The sequence below is a fragment of the Sabethes cyaneus genome, chromosome 2 (genome assembly GCF_943734655.1).
Source record: "Sabethes cyaneus chromosome 2, idSabCyanKW18_F2, whole genome shotgun sequence".
Taxonomy (NCBI): domain Eukaryota; kingdom Metazoa; phylum Arthropoda; class Insecta; order Diptera; family Culicidae; genus Sabethes; species Sabethes cyaneus.
Window position 1 is genome coordinate 173,955,339 of NC_071354.1, and position 20,878 is coordinate 173,976,216.

The window sequence follows — 20,878 nt, forward strand, 5'->3', positions numbered from 1 at the left end:
GATTTTGAAGTCTTGAATTTATTTTACGATAGTTAGAGACCTCTCACCCCTGTGGTAGGGGGATATGGACTCTCATAAAAATAAAACAGAAATTTTTGCGAAACTCAAAAACTAATCGAACTCGAGAAATTAGGGACTCTTCCATAAAACATTAGTCAATACAAGACGACAAAAACTATCTATAGTAACACTAGATCATTCAGGACGAGACGGTCGCGAGTGTTACCGATGACCCGCCGTCGGAAGCGCCGCCCACTGGGAGGCTTGCAAAACTCGAGATTGTGACAAAGATCATCCGAGATTCATGATTTATGTACAACACAGGTTAATTTGTGGCAATACGAAGTTTGTCGGGTCAGCTAGTAATTATATATAGGGTAATGTCGTTATCGTCGGGCCACTGTTATGGTCAGTCCATCTCGATTTTTACAGTTTTAGTAACTCATAATGTCTATGTACAAGCATTGCAATACTTCTTATTGTGACAGCTAACCTTTCACAATATTATCGTTTATTCAAAACACGCGTACTGAATTCAGTGACTAAATCTGACAAAAATAGTTTTGCACGCGCAGTCAACTTTTCTTCGAGAAACGATTCATGAAATGCAATTTTCGAGATAAATGTTGAAAATGTATTAAGTGTGTTGTGCTTCACACGAAGACTATACAAAAATCCCCTCCAGTGAGGTGTTTGGCTAGGAAAAAGTGAAATACCACAAAAGCGGTTATTGTAAAGGTCGGGTCACCTGAGTAATCATGGTTGGGCCACCATAGTTTTAAGCGTAGAAAGCCTTATTCGCTAGAGAATGTCTGTCACGTAAAATGTGATGAAATAAGGCTAAATTAATACGATAAAAACCTAGATTGTTGTTTTTTTTTTCATTGTAGTAGTACACTTCGGTAAAGCCTATTGTAGCAATATTTATTTTATAAGATCGCCAAAATTTCGCAAAAATGTGATTAAAATACAAATATTTTCACTTATATGGGCCGTTGTGTACGCCTACGGAAATCATTCTTTTCTTTCATGTCCATATATTGAATTTCAATACGTAATTCTTGGATTTTGAACGGTGGCTCAACCTGTACAAGGTGGCCCGACTATGACAACATTTTTTGTCTTTACGTAAATGCCTGTAACTTAATTATTTTTCAAGCACCCAGTTTAGAATTTTGCAGAAATATACTTTATTCATAGACCTTTGCAACGATGTATTTAGATTTCCCAAATTCCTTTTGAAACGAAAGTTATGGGCGAATGCCAAAAGGTATCCTAACCACGACGACATTCCCCTATCATATGATTCCAATGAAAATAGGAATAAAGCGGATTATTTTTTTATTTTAGTTTCGAATATCGTTCTGAACGACCTAGAGTAATGGAACAAAGTTGGTGTGAGTTGACTGAAGGCGCTAGATTCTGTTAGTCGTGTCCATTTGAACGGAAGGTTTTCCCTAAATCTAATTCATAAAAAGGCTGTCTGTCTGTTTATCCGATATAGACTCAAAGACTATAGAACCGCTCGCTTCACATAACTTTGAAAATTGTTTAATTTGTTTACCCAGGTTCCACGGTGAGTATGTATTTTTTCGTGATGTACAGGCTGAAAATACCCTTCCGTACTCAAAACTACTGTACTGTGCTCAAAACAATAGTAACGTTCAAGAAATTGTTTTTGATTCATTCTTTCCATCAATCAGAACATAATGAATGTGTTTTTATTAATATAACTTTTATTTTAGGCATAAAAAACTGCTTTTGAAACTTCAAAAATTCGTGCTTGAACCTTGAATAAATAACAAATAAATAATTTTTGTTGTATAATAGATTACTAAGCATTTGTTCCACGGGAATGCACAATAGATGAATAGGGAGCTGTATAATAGATGAATAAGCTATGCTTAAACATCTTGGGTGGTTCATCTATTTTGGACATTTTTGGCAAAAACAAATCTCCTAATGGTGGTGATTCATCCTATTGATTTTTTTGAAAAAAATCGGAACCAGGAAGTCGTACATTGTGACATGGATGACTTGCAACGCATCTTCGAAAGTTTTACGAAATTTCATGATTTGCGAATACCTTATTCAAGCCTCAAAAATGTAACTTTTTTCTAGAGAGTTAGTAAAAATCTTAACCGGTAGATAATCATTATCATAAGCTGACTCACTTTTTAAAGATGTTATGAGTTATTTCAAGGGCCATAATGACAAACGGCATACTTGTTTATAAAATTTCAACATCAATATTGATATCTGTTAACGTCAATAATTTCGTTTCCAAGCATTAGTTTTGTCATGGGAACGTTCAGAATCCCGCATGATCGTTTTTTCACAATTGTTTTCATTTATGCGGGATGTAAATGGTTGACGTAAACAGAGATGTCAAAAAGGCTGTAAAAATTTTAAGAACACATAATATACTGTCCGCCGTTGTGGCGCGAAAAAAGCTAGATAGATTACGCTATATCGAAGCTATTATAGGTTAGCTATGGTTGTAGATTCACCTCTATTTAGGTGCGGGCGTTTTCCTAGGCTTACTGACTAGTAGAGGTTATCCTTTAGTTAAGTCCGAACGAGCAGCAGCGAGTAAGGACAGCATATACTTATAAATTGACGAGGCCGAAACTTTAAAACCTCATCTAAAATTCGTTTTCCTAGGTTTACTGAATTCTAGTTACAATCCTTTAGCCATACCCCTTGCAATAATTTACAGTTCGAAATTATTAATCGGCAAAGCCGCTGTTATAGAAACTTCAATCCGCTGGTGTTACATTCGGGTATGTGGAGTTCAGGGTATTGGGGACACGGTAAAACATATTCTTCTTTTTTCTAATTTTGCTTCTAGTTGTAAGCCTGTCCTCTTTATTTCTAACTTTATTTCCGGGGAATGGCTTTCTAGGGAATGGTTCGTTCTGGGGAATGTCTTTCTGGGGAATGGCAAATTCCGGAAAATGGTACATTCGGGGGAATGATTTTCTGGGAAATGGTGCTTTCTGGGGAATGGGATTCTGGGAAATGGGTTTCTGGGGAATGGTTTTCGGGGGAATGGTATACAATCTATATTAGCTATATAAGTAACAAAACCGTGAAAAGATTTTTCATTCAAGGTTATATAGCAATAATCTGCCTGAAGACCCAGACACAATGCATAGGGATTTTAATGTTGCGAAAATTCGACATAAACCCCATGGAAACACTGTCAAATTTCCGCAACGTGGTAAAATACGTGTGCATTGATATTTGGGCCTTAACGTAATGTTTAAATAAGTTACACATTTTTTTAAAACTTTTATGATTTAGCCAAATTATTAAAAACAGTGAAGAGCAATCAGTTACAGGTTTAATCAGTTCTATATCATTTTTTCGAATTCGGTTTGGCTAAGGCACTGCAGTCAAAAGAGCAAATATAAAGTAAAAAGAGCAAATCAAACCTGGTAACTAGATTTCCAATTTGATGTATCGCATAAGCAACTACGAGTAGTAATTTGAACAGTTTTTAAGAAAAGTTTCTGTTTCTGTTTCTGTTTGCAGCACAAGGTGGGGCAGTTAGAGCCAAGTCTGTCCAGGGCTGAGATAAGGTGGTTGTGATAATGTTAAAAGAATCCGTGCGGATTACGCTAGCTCCATAATGTATTGGTAATTATGGATTAATGGGCGGAAGAAGAGTAACAGAACTTGGCTTGATATAATTGTGTGCTTGGTCAATATAGCATAAGATGGCTTGTACTTATCTTGTTTTCTCCTTCCTTTGTTTGTTTCCTCATCTTGTTCGTAGTCAATCTTGATTAAACCTGAAGCAGGCTCCACGCCGGCCGTCCTCTCCATCGTTGTCACCAGTGTGGTCATCTGTGGCTGGTCTCTTGCCTCCCCTCACAGCAACATTATTGTTGCCGTGAGAAGAAGCGATAGAGATCAGGCAGAAAAGAAAAGAAAAGAAAAGAGGAATTTTTTAGTCAACATGTTGATTGCAATTTTCAAGTTAGTAATATCACGAGAATTCTATGTCTGTCCATCACCTATGCTACTACCGACTAACTACTCGCTAGGCTGGACGCTACTCATCTCCCAAATACCCATGTCATCACGATTGACCCAGCGCTGTTCCACAACCTATGCTCATTAAAAGCCACAGCCGCCTCTTTACCTACCATCTTTGCAGTATTGTAGCTGATGGCGTAAATTTTCGAATATTTTGTGCGGAATATTATTCAAGAGCAATATTATCGCTCAGAACTATCGAAAAACTACGTGAACTTCCGAAAAATAGAGCAGATGCGATGTAATGGGGACTGGTACTCGCTCGTATTATTCCCGGTGGCATTAATTGCATATTTGTAGCGGTAGTCAACCGATTTGTCGGTATGCTCTTCAGACCGTGGTCAATTGAAATGATTCTGTAACTAAGAAGGGATGAGGTGGATCAAAAAGAACTTCACTTGGAGATATGTATATAGGCCGTGTTAGGTCTTAAGTGCAAGCTGTCACTAAAGCAAGACTTAATAAGATGTTAACGACGTTGATAATTCTCTGAGGATGGTATTGAATCGAAAAATAAATCCTCATACCACGGCCATATATTATGTACTATGACCCCATTTTAGGAAGTGGAAATGATTGAGGACAGCCCTTCGCTATCGCTTGAATCAGCCAGAGAATCGAATACCTGTTTTTACTTGAAGAAGTTTTAACTCTAAAAAGATTTAGTTAGAAATGGAATTTCAGTTGAAGTCTGCCAGCATTGGGCAATGGACAGAACAAGATATATATCGAGGCTATAAATCTTTTCGAGTGATCCACTAAGTCCGATCGCGACGACAGCCGCAAGAATGGAGAGGAGCAGGCCGCCGGTGAGTTGCCACCGTTCGACTTGATGGACTCCCCGACAGAGGCTCATCAGCATTAGGAAGGCCCTTGGGAGACAAACAGCGTCATACATGATCATTTTATGTTGTTAGTTGAATACCGTTAACGCGGTTAGTCACAAGACATGCAAATCATTCTAATAAAGGAGGGAAATAAGAAGAAAAAAAAAAAAAAAATTATAATTATATCCAAAACAATACAATAGAGGTGACAGTAACAGCAACGATAGCAATATTAGTAACAATAGTAATAGCATAGGAAACTGATACAGGAAACACAGCTACTGACTATAACTTCCTGCCCATTAATAATTGTAATTTGGCAGCATAGGTATAAGAAGAATTTCCGACTCATCATAGAACACTCAAACATATATTCATTCGTACCTATACACCCATGCACACTCATACATGCATACACATGTATACATGTACGTGTGTGTATATTTTTCAGTGCTGTGCTGTCCATAATCGCATAACAGCCACAAATTCTATGGCAATCTCATAGAAAATGTCTCGATTACGCAAATAAAGACATCACATCATTTTTGAACACTCGTTCGTTCTAACTAGCGATACATTTTAATTTTCATGAGTAAGTCAAAATCTCATGAATGGTGGGTAGGATTTGGTTTCAGTTTTCTAGAGAAATTTCTGTGCATACCAGCAATTCATCTAGGGAACCGAGTAAGCCCTCCCGGTGCTTCGGCCCAAACGGATTGAATTTAAAATCAAATCCGTTCGATTTCGCTCCATTCCGCTTTACGAGACACATGCTACACATAAAGCTAAATTATGCAATACTACATACTACACATATATCCAACTTAAACTATAAACATTCTACATGCGGAACTAAGAATTTTTAGGTCGTTTGGCCGAAGTACGCGTCAAACCACCTACCCATGGGAGGGATTTGAACAGTTTTTAAGAAAAGTCAAGAAAATATTTCAAAACTGGTATGATGTCATTGAACATAGAAAAATTCACTGACACACTTTTGTCCAGTGACACACTTTACCTGGCCATACTCTATATCAAAATTCACTTCCATTTTGCTTTAATTTTTATTAATAGAAAATGTGTTGAAATGATTCATTTAAAATATAAATGAACTTAGAATGTTTAAATTAATAAGTAATTTCAACATAAAATGTTTTCCAGCAAAATGAAGCTTTCAAATTACACGATTTTGCAAAATGCAAGCTAATTAAAATTTCCCATTAATATTCTTTAATAGCTAGATCAGCATTCCGTTTGATATTTTTATGGAAAAAATAGTAAGCATTCACTTGCCATGAAATTTTGACAATAAATATTGTTATGTTAACCGCGAAGTCAAGCAAAATGCCGTATATGAATAAAACAGTTAAGGCAAACTCTCCCATAAGATTTACATGGGAAAAGCAAAGCAAACTGTTTTATTCATAAGGCCCCTATTAAATACATCAAATTTAATTTTCAGCTTATTCTAAAACTTTGCTCGGGTCGTCAACAAATGTAATCGTGTCAACCAAGATGTCAACAAAACAAACTCCGTCTGATTTTTCCGATTTTTCTCGGCTCCTCTCATCCTCTGTCGGACTGAGCTCTGTTCTGTTTGATACATGGGATTTTGACACAATGCATTTATTGTACATGCAGTTTATTTATTATTAATCTATTAAATAACATTGTGTCATTCCACTCGAACTCGATACTCTGGAACACGGTACACAATATTGTGAAATGCATTGGTCAACGTTTATATACAAGTCAACGAAACCAGTGTTCAATAGTTTAGTTATAATTTGAAACTGGAGGAGACAAGCGAATCAAATCTTTTCAAGGCATCGCAAAGACACATCATGGATTCAGATTTGTTTGCATGCGTGTATGGATTGTCCAATAGTGATGATGATACATCCAGTGAAGCGTCAAAACAAAAAGAAGACAGTGAAAGCAAACTAGATTTTCTAGAGAAACTGATCCAATTCAAAATAAACTTCTATCAACCAGAAAAAGACGGAACCTTGCTCCATAGGTCAATCAAAAGGAAGGAAAAACGGAACACTGAGGACTTAATACAAGCTTACCAGCTTGACTTCAACCGGATTCGTGACTATTTAGTGTCTAAATTTAATTGGAATACGAACGATAAAGTATGGCTCCGCAAAACGATACTAGTAGCAATCGATAAAGACCACTGCCTAGCTGCAAAAACCCTTGAAAATCTGCAAATCTCAAAGGACGATGTATCAAGGGCAGTTTTTGTGCTATTAAAAACATCTACTGAAGGAGAAGACGTTGCTGTGATTCATCCTAGTGAAACCAATCGTCTAGCAGTATTTCAACTAATCAATAAGCTCATTCCCAATGGTTACCTCACCTGGAACAGCACAGGGAAAGAGACGAAGGAAACACCGATAGAAGTGGCCGCTTCTAGTGGTAACACTGCATTAATCGATCGCCTCTACAGTTTGGGAGCTGAAATCGCTTTTCATGACCATAGCGCATTGTTAGCCGCCTGTCGACATGTTCAGAAAGATGTCGTTTATTGGCTATTAACGGAGCATTTCGATCATTTTGATTGCACTCTTCGGGACGCTCAACAGCACAATGCCATAATGCTGCTTATGCAGAGACGGAAGGAAAAACTTTTTGAATTTGTGCTAGAAAAAATGATCGCCTACAGACAGAAGTATTACCACGAGTCCGAATCGGCTGCTTTTAATGAAATCTTTCGTTTCGAAAATGAAGATCTCTCCTGTCTTTCGATTTTTACGTATATTGGAAAAGGCTTATTCGAGACAGTGGAAAAATATATTGTAAAGTATAAACTTGATTTGAGCTACCAATGGGAGAATGTTACAATATTATCTGTGATGTTAAATCGCAAGATTGCATTAGAATATTGCTTTGACGAAATAAGAAAGAATCCTAAACTTCTAGAGTTTGTCGATTACGGTTGCACAACAGTTCTACACAACATGATCACTTGTGGCTACCTAGAATTTCTTAGGGAAATGTATATCGTAAAACCGGAGGTTAAAACACACTTTGAATCCGACGGTGGGATTAACGTCTTGCAGAGAGCACTTTTCGAAGGAAACTCTGAGCAGTTGCAATTCATATTTGATAACCACCTAGAGTTTGTTAAAAACAGATCTGAAGAATTGCGACAACATATTGAGCGGCTTAATTCAAAATCTCTAAACCCTATTAAAGATTTGATTTTGAATTACTTTCCTGAGCTTCGTAAGGATATTGAAGATGCATGTCAATCTAAGCCAGAATATTATTCATCTACCGGTATGTTTATTGATAAAAATTTAAAAGTAAATTTCAGCTTCTTTAAGTCATTTCTATTTCCAGATTTAGAGTGGTCGTTCAATAAACTTCATGTAGACGTATCCTCGGTTCCGATAAAACTACAAGGCCCACAAGCTCCCAATAGCATTAGAGGGAAAAATGGCGAAACTCTTCTTCATTTAGCCGTGGATAAAGACGATACTGCTTTCCTTATCGAAATGCTAGAATCAGATTGCGACCTGAATACTGTGGATAACGATGGAAACCACCCGGTACATTTTGTGAGAAGTTTAGGCATGCTGAATCTGCTTATTGAGAGACACCCAGAGGGGGAGAAAATTGTACATTACACAAATGCAAATGATTTTACCGTTCTGCATCATGTTTGCTCTCGCTATATGGAACGAAAGCCTCGGCTTCATTTGGTAGAGCGCATAGTAGAATGTGGAGGAGATGTAAATATGTTGAACAATCAAGGAGAGACAGCACTGTTTCTATTACTGGAATGCGGCCCTTTAGATATTCTATTAAAACACAATATCAAACTAGATATAATCAACAAAAAGGGTGAAACCGCTCTATTGCATCAAGCACGCAAAGGAAATGTCTGTATGACCACCGCATTACTTCCGAAGTATATTGATCTCCCAGTTTACAAAATTGATGCTCATGAATATTTGAGACTAATGATGCGAAGCAGATCTCGAGATTCCTTCAGTTGCGATTATCAGTGGTTTTTGGAGAAGAACCCGGAAACAACTAAATTTTTGTTCGACTCTTTATATCAACATTCGCGAGAGGAAGCATCGAAGATGTTTGCCAAAGCATGTTACAGTGCTTTTAATTTCGTAGTGGAAAAATTTTTAGACTACGACTACGATTTAAACTACAATTACGCGGACGAAGACGGATATACACCGATTATTGGACTGCTGAGTTACATGGAGGAGGAAAACGGCCATTTAGTCAAACGGCTCCTCGAAAAGGGTGGAATTGATTTGGAAGCACGTAACAGCTGGGGGCGAAATGCTCTTTTATCGTTAACCAGTCGCTTTAGATCTGCTCAGTGGTATGGCCACAACGTTGAAACAGTACAACTACTGTTAGACTACGGGGCCAACATAAATGCTGCCGATAACGATGGAAATACGGCACTCCACCTGGCATTCTCGGCAAGTGAGAGAGAACTGGCTGAGATGTTAGCTCGGAAAGGAGGAGATTTGAAGGCTGTGAACAAAAGTGGAAAAATTCCGTACCAAATGGTAGGCAAGTTAGATCAAGAATTGTTCTATTTCATGGTATGAAATTGGAGATTAAACAAACTAAGATTGGACCAGTGCCTTTAATTGCCTACAACAGGTTATTTAGTTGAGTGCAGCGCAACAAATTTTTGTTGCGCTGCAAGATATGTTCCGGAGTTTGTATTTTATTTAAGCTTTATGAATCGACCTGCCTTTACCTCACTATTAATAAAAATGTTGTTGATCTCTCTGAGTATTGTACTCAGTGACCTGATGGTAAAACGAAACTTGCAATGGTACGTTTCCAGTAACGCAAGTCCTTACGATTTAGTGAATTCAAAAAAATTTTTGCGACTCGTCTTGCAAAGTAAAGCAAAACCTTGAAACGTAAACGTGTTTAAGACTTGGCAATTATTCATCGACACACTTCGTAGCCGATTTTTACGGTACAGAGCAATTACGAAGCTAGTGCAACGTGCCTACTGACTGGTTGATCTGAATAATTAAGAAAATTTATTGGATCATTCCTTTGAAGTCGATGCAAGGCGGATTAGCACTCAGTTAGATTTGAGGTACGAACGACCCAGCCAACCAGTCGTCGTAAATTCGCATCTCGACCCGGTGCTGCTCAAGAGTAAGTAGAATGTACCTTAATAACCGGCTGCGAAGTCTGTCGATAAAGAAGGGTTAAGTCAGATGTTTATACCCAAGCCTTTGCTAAGAGAAATTTTGATGAATTGTGCGGAGGTTCTTCTCATAGTTTGGTTTTATTTTAACTGATGGCATTGTTTGTAATTGATAGTGTTATCTATCAATTGGAGGGAGGAGACATTGGATGGAGGTGAACATTTATCTGTTTTCAAATGCAAATGTTTTCTGGTTTTTATAGACTTAAGAATTACGTTTCTTACCTTATCGATCCACACGTATTTACACCGTATTTAAAGCCGTCGAGTACGGGACCTACCCAGAAGTCGACGACCTCTTGCTGTCTTTATCTGTTTCTTCGTTAGGTATTCTAACTCCGTGTCCAGCCCACTGCAACCTGTATCACCTGCACTGTATCACCTTCTCTATCGCGGCTTGCTTGTAAACAACTTTATCTTCATCTAGATACGTAGTGCGTAGAAAGCACCATTTGCAGTTAGAACCCGTCGTTTGACTTCACAACCCACATATCACACATATGTTACAATAGTACCAGGATATATGAATCCCTCGATCACTTGAATTCGGTTTACATCCAGCTATCACATGCTGGATGAGCAAAAACAGTTTAAACACCCCACAGCTCTCTCTTCTCTGATGATGTTGATGTCATCCACAAAACCAAGAAGCATGTTATATGAAATTTTCTTGACAAAGGTGCCGTTTCCTAGTACGTTTGATCTTCAGTACGAAACTATAAACTACACTTTTTAAGGACAATGTTCAATATTAACTTTGTGAGTGCACTCTGTTGCTTCAGTCAATTCAACGTCATGAAACCGTCCAAAGTTTCGTTCACTCTTCGCCTGCATGCGCTTTTAGCTTCTTTAATTTCATCCTGTGTTGATGGCTCCAAAGCTTTAAGCTAAGAGTATCTCCTAAATTTGGTAAAATTAATATAAGAAAAGATATAATTAAAAATCGAAATAATAAGATTTAGAGCTCTTATTATAGTTCCGGTCTAGTTTTACTATGTGAATAACAGCTTTTTACCACCACCCTTTAAATTAAAAATTAAAAATATGCAATTTTATTGTTGAAAGAGAGACTATAAATGGATCATCAAAGATATTTCCAACCACTTGCTACGTTTTTTCCACTTTCTGGTGACGGTGAAAACATCCATTAATAGACACAACCATCATAGTTCCATTCTGTGCATGCTATAATAGCCATTTTATTAGGAAGTTTTTCCTAATAAAATGGCTGTTCCATAGATACCATAAATGGCACCAGCGTACAGGCCATAGATAGCACCAGCGTACAGGCAAACTATATGCGTGTTTTTTCGACTTTTGTTTGGACTTTCCCACCTTGATGGAAATTTTGTGAAAAACTTTTTTAGATATTTTTCCCAAACCGCTAAGAAAAAGGGTTATTAAAAATAGTCTACGAATAGTTCAAGTGTTATACTTTTTTAAAATAAGCGATGTCCGGGAAAATTTGGATTTTTTTGGAATTTTTATAGAAGTTTTACAAAAACACAACCAGAAAATCTAAGCCGCTTTATCATCGTGACGCGGTAATTTCCGCTCCATTTTTTTTGCAATTACCGTGAAAGCACCAGTCGTCGCGCATGTTTGAAATCGCCGCGCACTAGGTGATCACTTTTATTCTGTATTTCGAACGGGCCTTATTTCGTTCGACTTGTTTCGAACGAGTTGTTTTGCCCATTTGATTTTGCTGGTGGATTGAAGAATAACATCCAGTCTCGTTCGAAAAACCCATCCGTTCGAAATACAGAATGTGGGTGGATATTTTCATCAATTTCATCAAATTGAAATCAAAACTCTTAATTCTATACATACAGTTCTGTTGTCGCAACAACACGACAGGCATTCATTTGAGTGTATTAATCTCAATTGGCAAATATCGATGAAAATATCAGCTAGTACGCGGCCACTTAAAAATGCGCAGCGACTGGTGCTTTCAACAAGTTTGATTCAAGGTTTTGTGGGGGAAAAATTTTATGTGGACACAACAACATTACATGTTACGTTTTCTGAAATATGGTGTTTGATAATGCTGTTTGTTTTCACACAATCAAATTTTTTTTTTTTTTTTTTTTTTTTGTGGGGTGTTGAGTTGGAGCTGCTTGGCAGCTTGATTTTCAAGGCTCAACCCAAAAGAATAATAAATTTTAGCTTCTATCTTGCAACAGTACTTCCAGACGGACTAGCCTATGTCGGCCGGTTGAACACTGGTTGGCCAGTACTGTCTTTGGATAGGTTTTCAAAATAAAACAAATTGACTGTAGTGCGATGTAGTTGTTCATGGTGGCTGAATATGAGTCTGAAGACGAGTGATAAAGTCAGATGAGTAGGTACGTCGCGTCGAACGTTTCTCCTTTCTTAACTAAGAAACAAGTCGGGAAGCGAATTTGAATTTGGTAATGCTTTATCGATTTTAAGATACTTTATAGGGTTTTAGAATTTCTAAATCTTGTCTTTTTGAGTCTTTAGAGGTAATGTCACCCACTAAAATATTGTTTTACTAACATCATGCGCATATCTCCATCAACAGTGTACATACTTGATATGTGCATAATGGCAGTATATGCATTGCGTTGACGTGAATCTAAACTTTGTTCGCTTAATACTTCTGAAAACTACTGAAAAGAAAACTCAATTGGTTGACAAATGTATTAATGAATTTTTGAGTTACTGTCGACCAATCTAACACCCGCTTCTAGGCAAGTTTTCATTCAGTATGCAACCATGTTATGTTTTTCGCTGAAGAAATAATAATAAACTTAGTAATATTTAATATGTAAAACTTAGTAAATTTAATATGTTTTCTAATAGACATTATAAATTTTGAATATCACTGGTTCGCTTACCTTTCTCTTGCCTTTTTCTTTGTTAGCTTTACCTGGATTCTCTGTAGCCCGTCACATCACCTGAATCAGTTATTGGTCCATATTATTGTTGTTATCATGTTGTTCCAGATTCTTTTCTTGTTCAGGTCGTGTTAGTTTGTCGACATTTACTTGGTCTTCCAGCGAAAACAAACTGAAAGAAGAAAAAAAGACGAAAACCCCTTGGGCAACTGCCCTGGATAGATTAAAATTCGCGATTCGGGCAAGCCAAGTCAAAGGTAATATCTTTGTGATTAACCTTACCAAAAGCCCTGAATCAATAGAAAATAGGTATATGTATATAAATTAAGATTCGTAAATCGAATCTTCGAACGTCTTGCTACCGTTTTGAACGTTCTGCCAAACAAATTGATTCAAAAATACTTTTGGTAGGCTTCACCACATTTGGCATCACTAGTGTGCATCTTCCATTTGTGTAAAGATACAGACCAGCCCTGGGACCTGGTTGCAGTTAAGCAATCCTCAAGGTTATGCCATGCCCAGGGGTTTTCACACAATCAAATTTTGGCTCAAAAATGTTTCAATATCCGTAGAGAAATAAAATACATCAAATACATCTTTTTAATTTGTCAGCTCATAAAATACAGCAGTTCTTGGATTGCATGCGATCCATGCTCACAGGGCATTCTTCCATTGATGTTTTTAACTTTAAGGTTCGCACCGTTTCGAACCAAAAGTTCGACCAGCTCTAGATTTTTTCCATTAAAGGCAAGATGTAGCGCCGTATCTCCGTTTTCATCCCTTGCGTTTACATTCGCTCCATGATCCAGCAGCATTTGCACCACCGCCAATCCATGACCAAACCGCTTTAAGCTTCCGAAGTTCGATGCAGCCATTAACAACGCCGTACGACCCCTTTGGTCACGCGTTTCTACATTCGCTCCTTTTTGCAGCAAACGATAAGCAAGGTGATCGTTTCGTTCATGTACGAACATAAATAATCCAAGCAGTGGTATACGACCAAAGTAGCTTCTACAGTTGAAGTCCAGATCATAGTCAAAGTCCAGAAATTTTTCTACGAGAAAGTTTATTGATCCAAAACAAACAGCAGCAAAATTTCGCGAAGCTTCCTCTCGAGAGTGTTTGTAAACAGCATCTAGCAAAGCTTTCAAGATTTCTGGGTGATCAGTTAGAAATGGCTGGTATTCAGTACTAAAGAATCTGTGGTCTTCGTTTACCATTGGCGCTAAATATTTATAGGCATGATCTTCAAAAGACGGCAATATGTGGGTTGATAGCAAAAGTGCAATAGCTACTTTAGCATTGCGATTCAATAGCTGTCGCAGTACTGCAGTTTCCCCTTTGTTGTTAACAATTTCTAGATTGGCATTGTGTTTCATGAAAACATCGAGCATTTCGCAACTTTCAGCCATGAATGTAACCGTTTCGCCTTTCTGCGTGAGATGATTCACATTAGCACCTTTAGCTAATATTCTTTCCAGCAGCTGTATTTTGTTTGTTTTCATATTGGAACAGCATACGGTGAACAGAACTGTGTAACCATCGTGGTTGGTTCGATTCAATAACGCTAATCCATCGTTATGGCGCTTCAGGAGTAATTCGAGCATATCAACATCCTGTACAAAATGTATGGGAGCATTTCCTTGGTTGTCCTCCAAATCAATATTCCAACCATCATCCAGTAACTCGGCGACCAGTGTACCGTTATTTGCACTAACGGCTTTGTGTAGAAGATATGCATCAACATCCGAACGTACGGCTGTCGAATCTGTTAGGGAAAAATGAAACTTTCAATGTTCAAATGGCATTAAAGTCTACCAAACAACGTTACTCACTGTTAATACATTCCTGTGTTTGTTGAGGACATGCTTCAGCACATATACGTGCGACTGTCGAATCTATCACGAAAAAATCAAATTTTAATTGCAATGTTAAGTGTGACTACGAAACGACTTCACTTACTAACGCTACGTATCTTCTCAATGTTTGGTATATCTTGCAAATTTTCTCGAAATTCGGGAATCAAATCGCATATAACGTCGATACTGGTTGAAAATTCTCGGGAATCATATTGATGTAAAACAATTTCTTTTCGAAATTTATTCACATCCTTTCTTAGAAAATCTGCGTGATATTTGAGTATAAACTGAATCTGTGCAAGATTTGCATAACGTATGGCATCTTGAAATTCAGTAAATCCGATATCTGTTTCGAAGTATTTTCGCACGTCAGGCGCTTTCGCATATATTTCTTCTAGAAATTCTATGTGTCCTCGATAAATCAGGTAATGCAATAATAAACTATTGTCATTCAAACATTGCATTCCCAGAGAGGTTAGATTATCGCGAATTACTTCGTAACAGTAATTAGACGCTAAGCCGCGGAACAGTACGGTTCTGATTATAGGCCTACCATTAGTTAACTTAAATAGATTCAATTTGTACTTCGAAATGCACTTCTCGATCACGTCCCGCACGGGACCTATTCTAAGATGTTTCATTATTGCTATAGTTGATGTCGGTGAGGCAAAATGCTGCACCCAAATATTTGTAAATGCTTCTGAAATGGATTCTGTGTATCGTTTTTGACGAAATTCCACCATTTTATCCAGCACAAATTCGAACATTTCAGCTTCTTTATTTCTCTGCAATAGGTAAAGTGCTCTATAGGTTTCCATATGCTCCATAAGGCAATCATTATGCTTAGTCAGTAGCCAGTAAACGGAATCCTTTTGCTTACATTCGCATGCCTTCAGTAAAGCATTATGACCAGGATGAACGAGTTTAGCACCAAGCGTAAGTAAACGTTCGATTAGACCAATGTTTCCATATACTACCGCTTCTTCAATCAAGCTCCGATAATCCCAATAGGCACTAAAGCAATTGATCGACAAAAACCCATTCGGAATCAACAAAGTTATTAAACTGAAAACAGCCAATTTGTTATTTACACTTGGAAAAATCACCGCAACTTCTTCGCCACTGGTTGAACCTTGAAGTAACACAATTATGGATTTTCGAATTTGTTCGTTTGAAAGAGGGCGGATTTCAAGTTGTTTTGCCGCATGGCATTGCGCCTCATTCACGGCAATCAATATATCTTTCTTGAGCCATATTTTATCCTCATCCTCCCAATCGTACTGTGACACTAGATACGTCCGGATCCTTTCGAAGTCAGCTTCATACATTTTTAGTATAGTATCAATGCGATCCTGATTACCAGTCTTTATAGCTTGTTGGAGTGCTGTATTACTTCCGTCACATCCATCCATTTCCGTTGCGTAGATGTTAAACATGTTGAGCGAAGACATTGCTGTAAATAACTTTTGTAATTGTACTAAGGTTTTAACTTAAGTAGTGATTTTAAATCATTATGAAACGTTTATTACCATAACAAGCTGTAGACTACCCGAAATTTACAAGAGACTTCCTTTTTATTCTCCGCAGTTTCGCCAATTTTTGAAATCATTGGCGCAATGTTTTGGGGATTTATCGGATTTATCAATCACGATTATCACTCTTGTTGTTTTTTTTTAATATTTTCATTTTGTCGGAGTTCAAACCCGGGCTCAAAGTAGCTTGATTTACAAAGGTGTGTTCGGTGTGTTGTGCCGATAGACATTTTATTAATCGTATAGTTTTACTATAAAATATAGAGTAGACAGTTTATACAGTTTCCTTCAATATTTGTTACTAGCTGACCCGACAAACTTCGTATTGCCACAAATTAACCTGTGTTGTACATAAATCATGAATCTCGGATGATCTTTGTCACAATCTCGAGTTTTGCAAGCCCCCCAGTGGGCGGCGCTTCCGACGGCGGGTCACCGGCAACACTCGCGACCGTCTCGTCCTGACTGATCTAGTGTTACTATAGATAGTTTTTGTGGTCTTGTATTGACTAATGTTTAATGGAAGAGTCTCGAATTTCTCGAGTTCGATTAGTTTTTGAGTTTCGCAAAAATTTCTGTTTTATTTGTATGAGAGTCCATATCCCCCTACGGCAGGGGTGAGAGGTCTCTAACTATCGTAAAATAAATTCAAGACTCCAAAATCTCCCACATGCCAAATTTGGTTCCATTTGCTTGATTAGTTCTCAAGTTATAAGGAAATTTGAATTTCATTTGTATGCGAGCTCCCCTCTTAAAAGGGGAAGGGGTCGTAATTCACCATAGAAAAAATTTCTGCCATCTAAAACTCTCACATGCCAAATTTGGTTCCATTTGATTGATTAGTTCTCGAGATAAGAGGAAATTTGCATTTCATTTGTATGGAAGCCCACCCTCTTAAAGGGGAGATGGGCCATAACTCGCTTTCTAAAGAAGAGAGGGGTCTCAATTCAACATAGAAAAAAATCTTGCGTCCAAAACCACTTACGTGTCAAATTTGGTTCCATTTGCTTGATTAGTTCTCGAGTTATGAGGAAATTTGATTTTCATTTGTATAGGAGCCCCCCCCCCCCTCTTAAAGTGGGAAAATCCATAGAAAATATACCACAGAAAATATTCTTGCCTACAAACACTCCAGAACTAATCAAGCAAATGGAACCAAATTTATCATGTGGGTGATAAATTTGGTTCCATTTGCTTGATTAGTTCTAGAGTTATGAGGAAATTTGTATTTCGTTTGTATGAGAGCCCCCCTTCTTAAAAAGGTAAGGGGTCCTAATTCATTATAGAAAAAATGGTTGCCTCCAAAAACACCCACATGCCAAATATGGTTCCATTTGCTTGATTAGTTCTCGAATTATGAGGAAATTTGTATTTCATTTGTGTAGAAGCACCCCCTCTTAAAGTTGGGAGGGGTCCTAATTCACCATAGAAAATATTTTTGCCTCCAGAAACCTCCACATGCCAAATTTGGTTCCATTTGCTTGATTAATTCTCGAGTTATGAGGAAATTTGCATTTCATTTGTATAGGAGCCCCCCTTCCCAAAGTGGGGAGGGGTCTCAATTCATCAAGGAAAAAAATTTTGTCTCCAAAACCACCCACGTGCCAAATTTTGTTCTATTTGCTTGATTATTTGTCGAGTTATGCAGAAATTTGTGTTTCATTTGTATGGGAGCCCCCCCTCTTAGTGGGGGGAGGGGTTTCTAACCATCACTAAAACCTTTCCTGGCCCCAAAAAACCTCTACATGCATACTTTCATCCCGATTGGTTCAGTAGTTTTCGATTCTATAAGGAACATACGGACAGACAGACAGACAGACAGACAGACAGACAGACAGACAGACAGACAGACAGACAGACAGACAGAAATCCTTCTTTATAGGTTTAGATTGTCAATTGCAAGGAAAATTGTCCAATCAATAAGTGCGCAATCGCTCATAAAAGTGCTATTTTAGCCTAAATCGTTTCGGGCTCTTCGGCGCACTTATTGCCTGAAAGATAACGAAAAAGTGCGCCGAAGATGCCGAAACGATTTAATTCAAAATAGCACTTTTATGAGCGATATCGCACTTTGGATGGTACAATTTTCCTTGCAATTGACAATATCTTCTTATCTATACCTATAAAGAAGGATTTCTGTCTGTCTGCCTGTCTGTCCGTATGTTCCTTATAGAATCGAAAACTACTGAACCAATCGGCATGGAAATATGCATGTAGAGGTTTTTTGGGGCCAGGAAAGGTTTTAGTGATGGTTAGAAACCCCTCCCCCCACTAAGAGGGGGGGCTCCCATACAATTGAAACACAAATCGACAACTAATCAAGAAAATAGAACAAAATTTGGCATGTGGGTGTTTTCGGTGACAAGAATTTATTCTATGGTAAATTGAGACCCCTCCCCTCTTTATAAGGGGAATTATAACTGCTCTCCTCTTTGAAAGGGGGGGCTTCCATACAAATTTCCTCATAACTCGAAAACTAATCAAGCAAATGGAACCAAATTTGGCATGTGAAGGTTTTCGAGGGCAAGAATATTTTCTATAGTAAATTAGGACCCCTCACCACTTTAAGAGGGGGGCTCCTGTACCAAATAAACACAATTTTCCTCATAACTCGAGAAGCAATTAAGCAAATGGAACCAAATTTTGGCATGTGGGCGTTTTTGTAGACAAAATTTTTTTCTATGATGAATTGGGACCCCTCCCCGTTTTAGGAGGGGGGGATCCTATACACATGAAATACAAATTTCCTCATAACTGAAGAACTAATCAAGCAAATGGAACAAAATTTGGCATGCGAAAGTTTTCGAGGGCAAGAATATTTTCTATGGTAAATAAGGACCCCTCCCCATTTTAAGAGGGGGGGCTCCTATACAAACGAAATACAAGTTTCCTCATAACTCGAGAACTAATCAAGCAAATGGAACCAAATTTGGCATGTGGAGGTTTCTGGAGGTAAAAATATTTTCTATGGTGAATTAGGACCCCTCCCAACTTTAAGAGGGGGTGCTTCTACACAATTGAAATACAAATTTCCTCATAATTAGAGAACTAATCAAGCAAATGGAACCATATTTGGCATGTGGGTGTTTTTGGAGGCAAAAATATTTTCTATGGTGAATTAGGACCCCTCCCAACTTTAAGAGGGGGTGCTTCTACACAAATGGAATACAAATTTCCTCATAATTCGAGAACTAATCAAGCAAATGGAACCAAATTTGGCACGTGGGTGTTTTTGGAGGCAAAAATTTTTTCTATGATGAATTGAGACCCCTACCCACTTTAGGAGGGGGGGCTCCTATACAAATGAAATTCAAATTTCCTCATAACTCGAGAACTAATCAAGCAAATAGAACCAAATTTGGCATGTGGAGGTTTCTGGAGGCAAAAATATTTTCTATGGTGAATTAGGACCCCTCCCAACTTTAAGAGGGGATGCTTCTACACAAATGAAATACAAATTTCCTCATAATTCGAGAACTAATCAAGCAAATGGAACCATATTTGGCATGTGGGTGTTTTTGGAGGCAACCATTTTTTCTATGATGAATTAGGACCCCTTACCTTTTTAAGAGGGGGGCTCTCATACAAACGAAATACAAATTTCCTCATAACTCTAGAACTAATCAAGCAAATGGAACCAAATTTATCATGTGGGTGTTTTTGTAGGCAAGAATATTTTCTATGGTATATTTTCTATGGATTTCCCCATTTCAAGAGGGGGAGGGGCTCCTATACAAATGAAAAATAAATTTCCTCATAACTCGAGAACTAATCAAGCAAATGGAACCAAATTTGACATGTAAGTGGTTTTGGACGCAAGATTTTTTTTCTATGGTGTATTGAGACCCCTCTCTTCTTTAGAAAGCGAGTTATGGCCCATATCCCCTTTAATAGGGTGGGCTTCCATACAAATGAAATGCAAATTTCCTCTTATCTCGAGAACTAATCAATCAAATGGAACCAAATTTGGCATGTGGGAGTTTTAGATGGCAGAAATTTTTTCTATGGTGAATTACGACCCCTTCCCCTTTTAAGAGGGGAGCTCGCATACAAATGAAATTCAAATTTCCTTATAACTTGAGAACTAATCAAGCAAATGGAACCAAATTTGGCATGTGGGAGATTTTGGAGTCTTGAATTTATTTTACGATAGTTAGAGACCTCTCACCCCTGTGGTAGGGGGATATGGACTCTCATACAAATAAAACAGAAATTTTTGCGAAACTCAAAAACTAATCGAACTCGGGAAATTCGAGAGTCTGCCATAAAACATTAGTCAATACAAGACCACAAAAACTATCTATAGTAACACTAGATCATTCAGGACGAGACGGTCGCGAGTGTTGCCGGTGACCCGCCGTCGGAAGCGCCGCCCACAGGGGGGCTTGCAAAACTCGAGATTGTGACAAAGATCATCCGAGATTCATGATTTATGTACAACACAGGTTAATTTGTGGCAATACGAAGTTTGTCGGGTCAGCTAGTATAAATATAAAAGAGAAGTGGAAAAGTTTGACCGCGCATCACTTGAGAACGGAGC

At 37.9% G+C, this 20,878-nt stretch overlaps 2 protein-coding genes across 2 annotated transcripts; one reads left to right on the plus strand and one right to left on the minus strand.

Moving 5' to 3' along the window:
* Positions 1-6,594: 6,594 nt before the first annotated feature.
* Positions 6,595-9,465, plus strand: LOC128735105 (uncharacterized). Its single transcript, XM_053829597.1, has 2 exons — positions 6,595-8,159; positions 8,223-9,465. Exons 1-2 carry the CDS (start codon positions 6,716-6,718, stop codon positions 9,461-9,463), a joined length of 2,685 nt encoding a protein of 894 aa, XP_053685572.1. The 5' UTR covers positions 6,595-6,715; the 3' UTR covers positions 9,464-9,465.
* Positions 9,466-13,555: 4,090 nt separating this feature from the next.
* Positions 13,556-16,421, minus strand: LOC128736373 (uncharacterized). The gene is made up of 4 exons (XM_053830849.1): positions 16,336-16,421; positions 14,910-16,259; positions 14,783-14,845; positions 13,556-14,715 (listed from the first exon to the last, which is right to left on the minus strand). The coding sequence occupies exons 2-4, from the start codon at positions 16,255-16,257 to the stop codon at positions 13,556-13,558; spliced, it is 2,571 nt and encodes an 856-aa protein (XP_053686824.1). The 5' UTR covers positions 16,258-16,259; positions 16,336-16,421.
* Positions 16,422-20,878: the final 4,457 nt, after the last annotated feature.

What these genes read in the sequence shown, in the direction of transcription:
- LOC128736373 (XM_053830849.1), bottom strand. Translation starts at nt 16,257, where the DNA reads ATGTCTTCGCTCAACATGTTTAACATCTACGCAACGGAAATGGATGGA. An exon ending in TGAGAAGATACGTAGCGTTA is followed by an intron (nt 14,846 to 14,909) that starts GTAAGTGAAGTC and finishes TTTTCGTGATAG; the next exon opens with ATTCGACAGTCGCACGTATA. An exon ending in AACACAGGAATGTATTAACA is followed by an intron (nt 14,716 to 14,782) that starts GTGAGTAACGTT and finishes TTTCCCTAACAG; the next exon opens with ATTCGACAGCCGTACGTTCG.
- LOC128735105 (XM_053829597.1), top strand. Translation starts at nt 6,716, where the DNA reads ATGGATTCAGATTTGTTTGCATGCGTGTATGGATTGTCCAATAGTGAT. An exon ending in AGAATATTATTCATCTACCG is followed by an intron (nt 8,160 to 8,222) that starts GTATGTTTATTG and finishes TTCTATTTCCAG; the next exon opens with ATTTAGAGTGGTCGTTCAAT.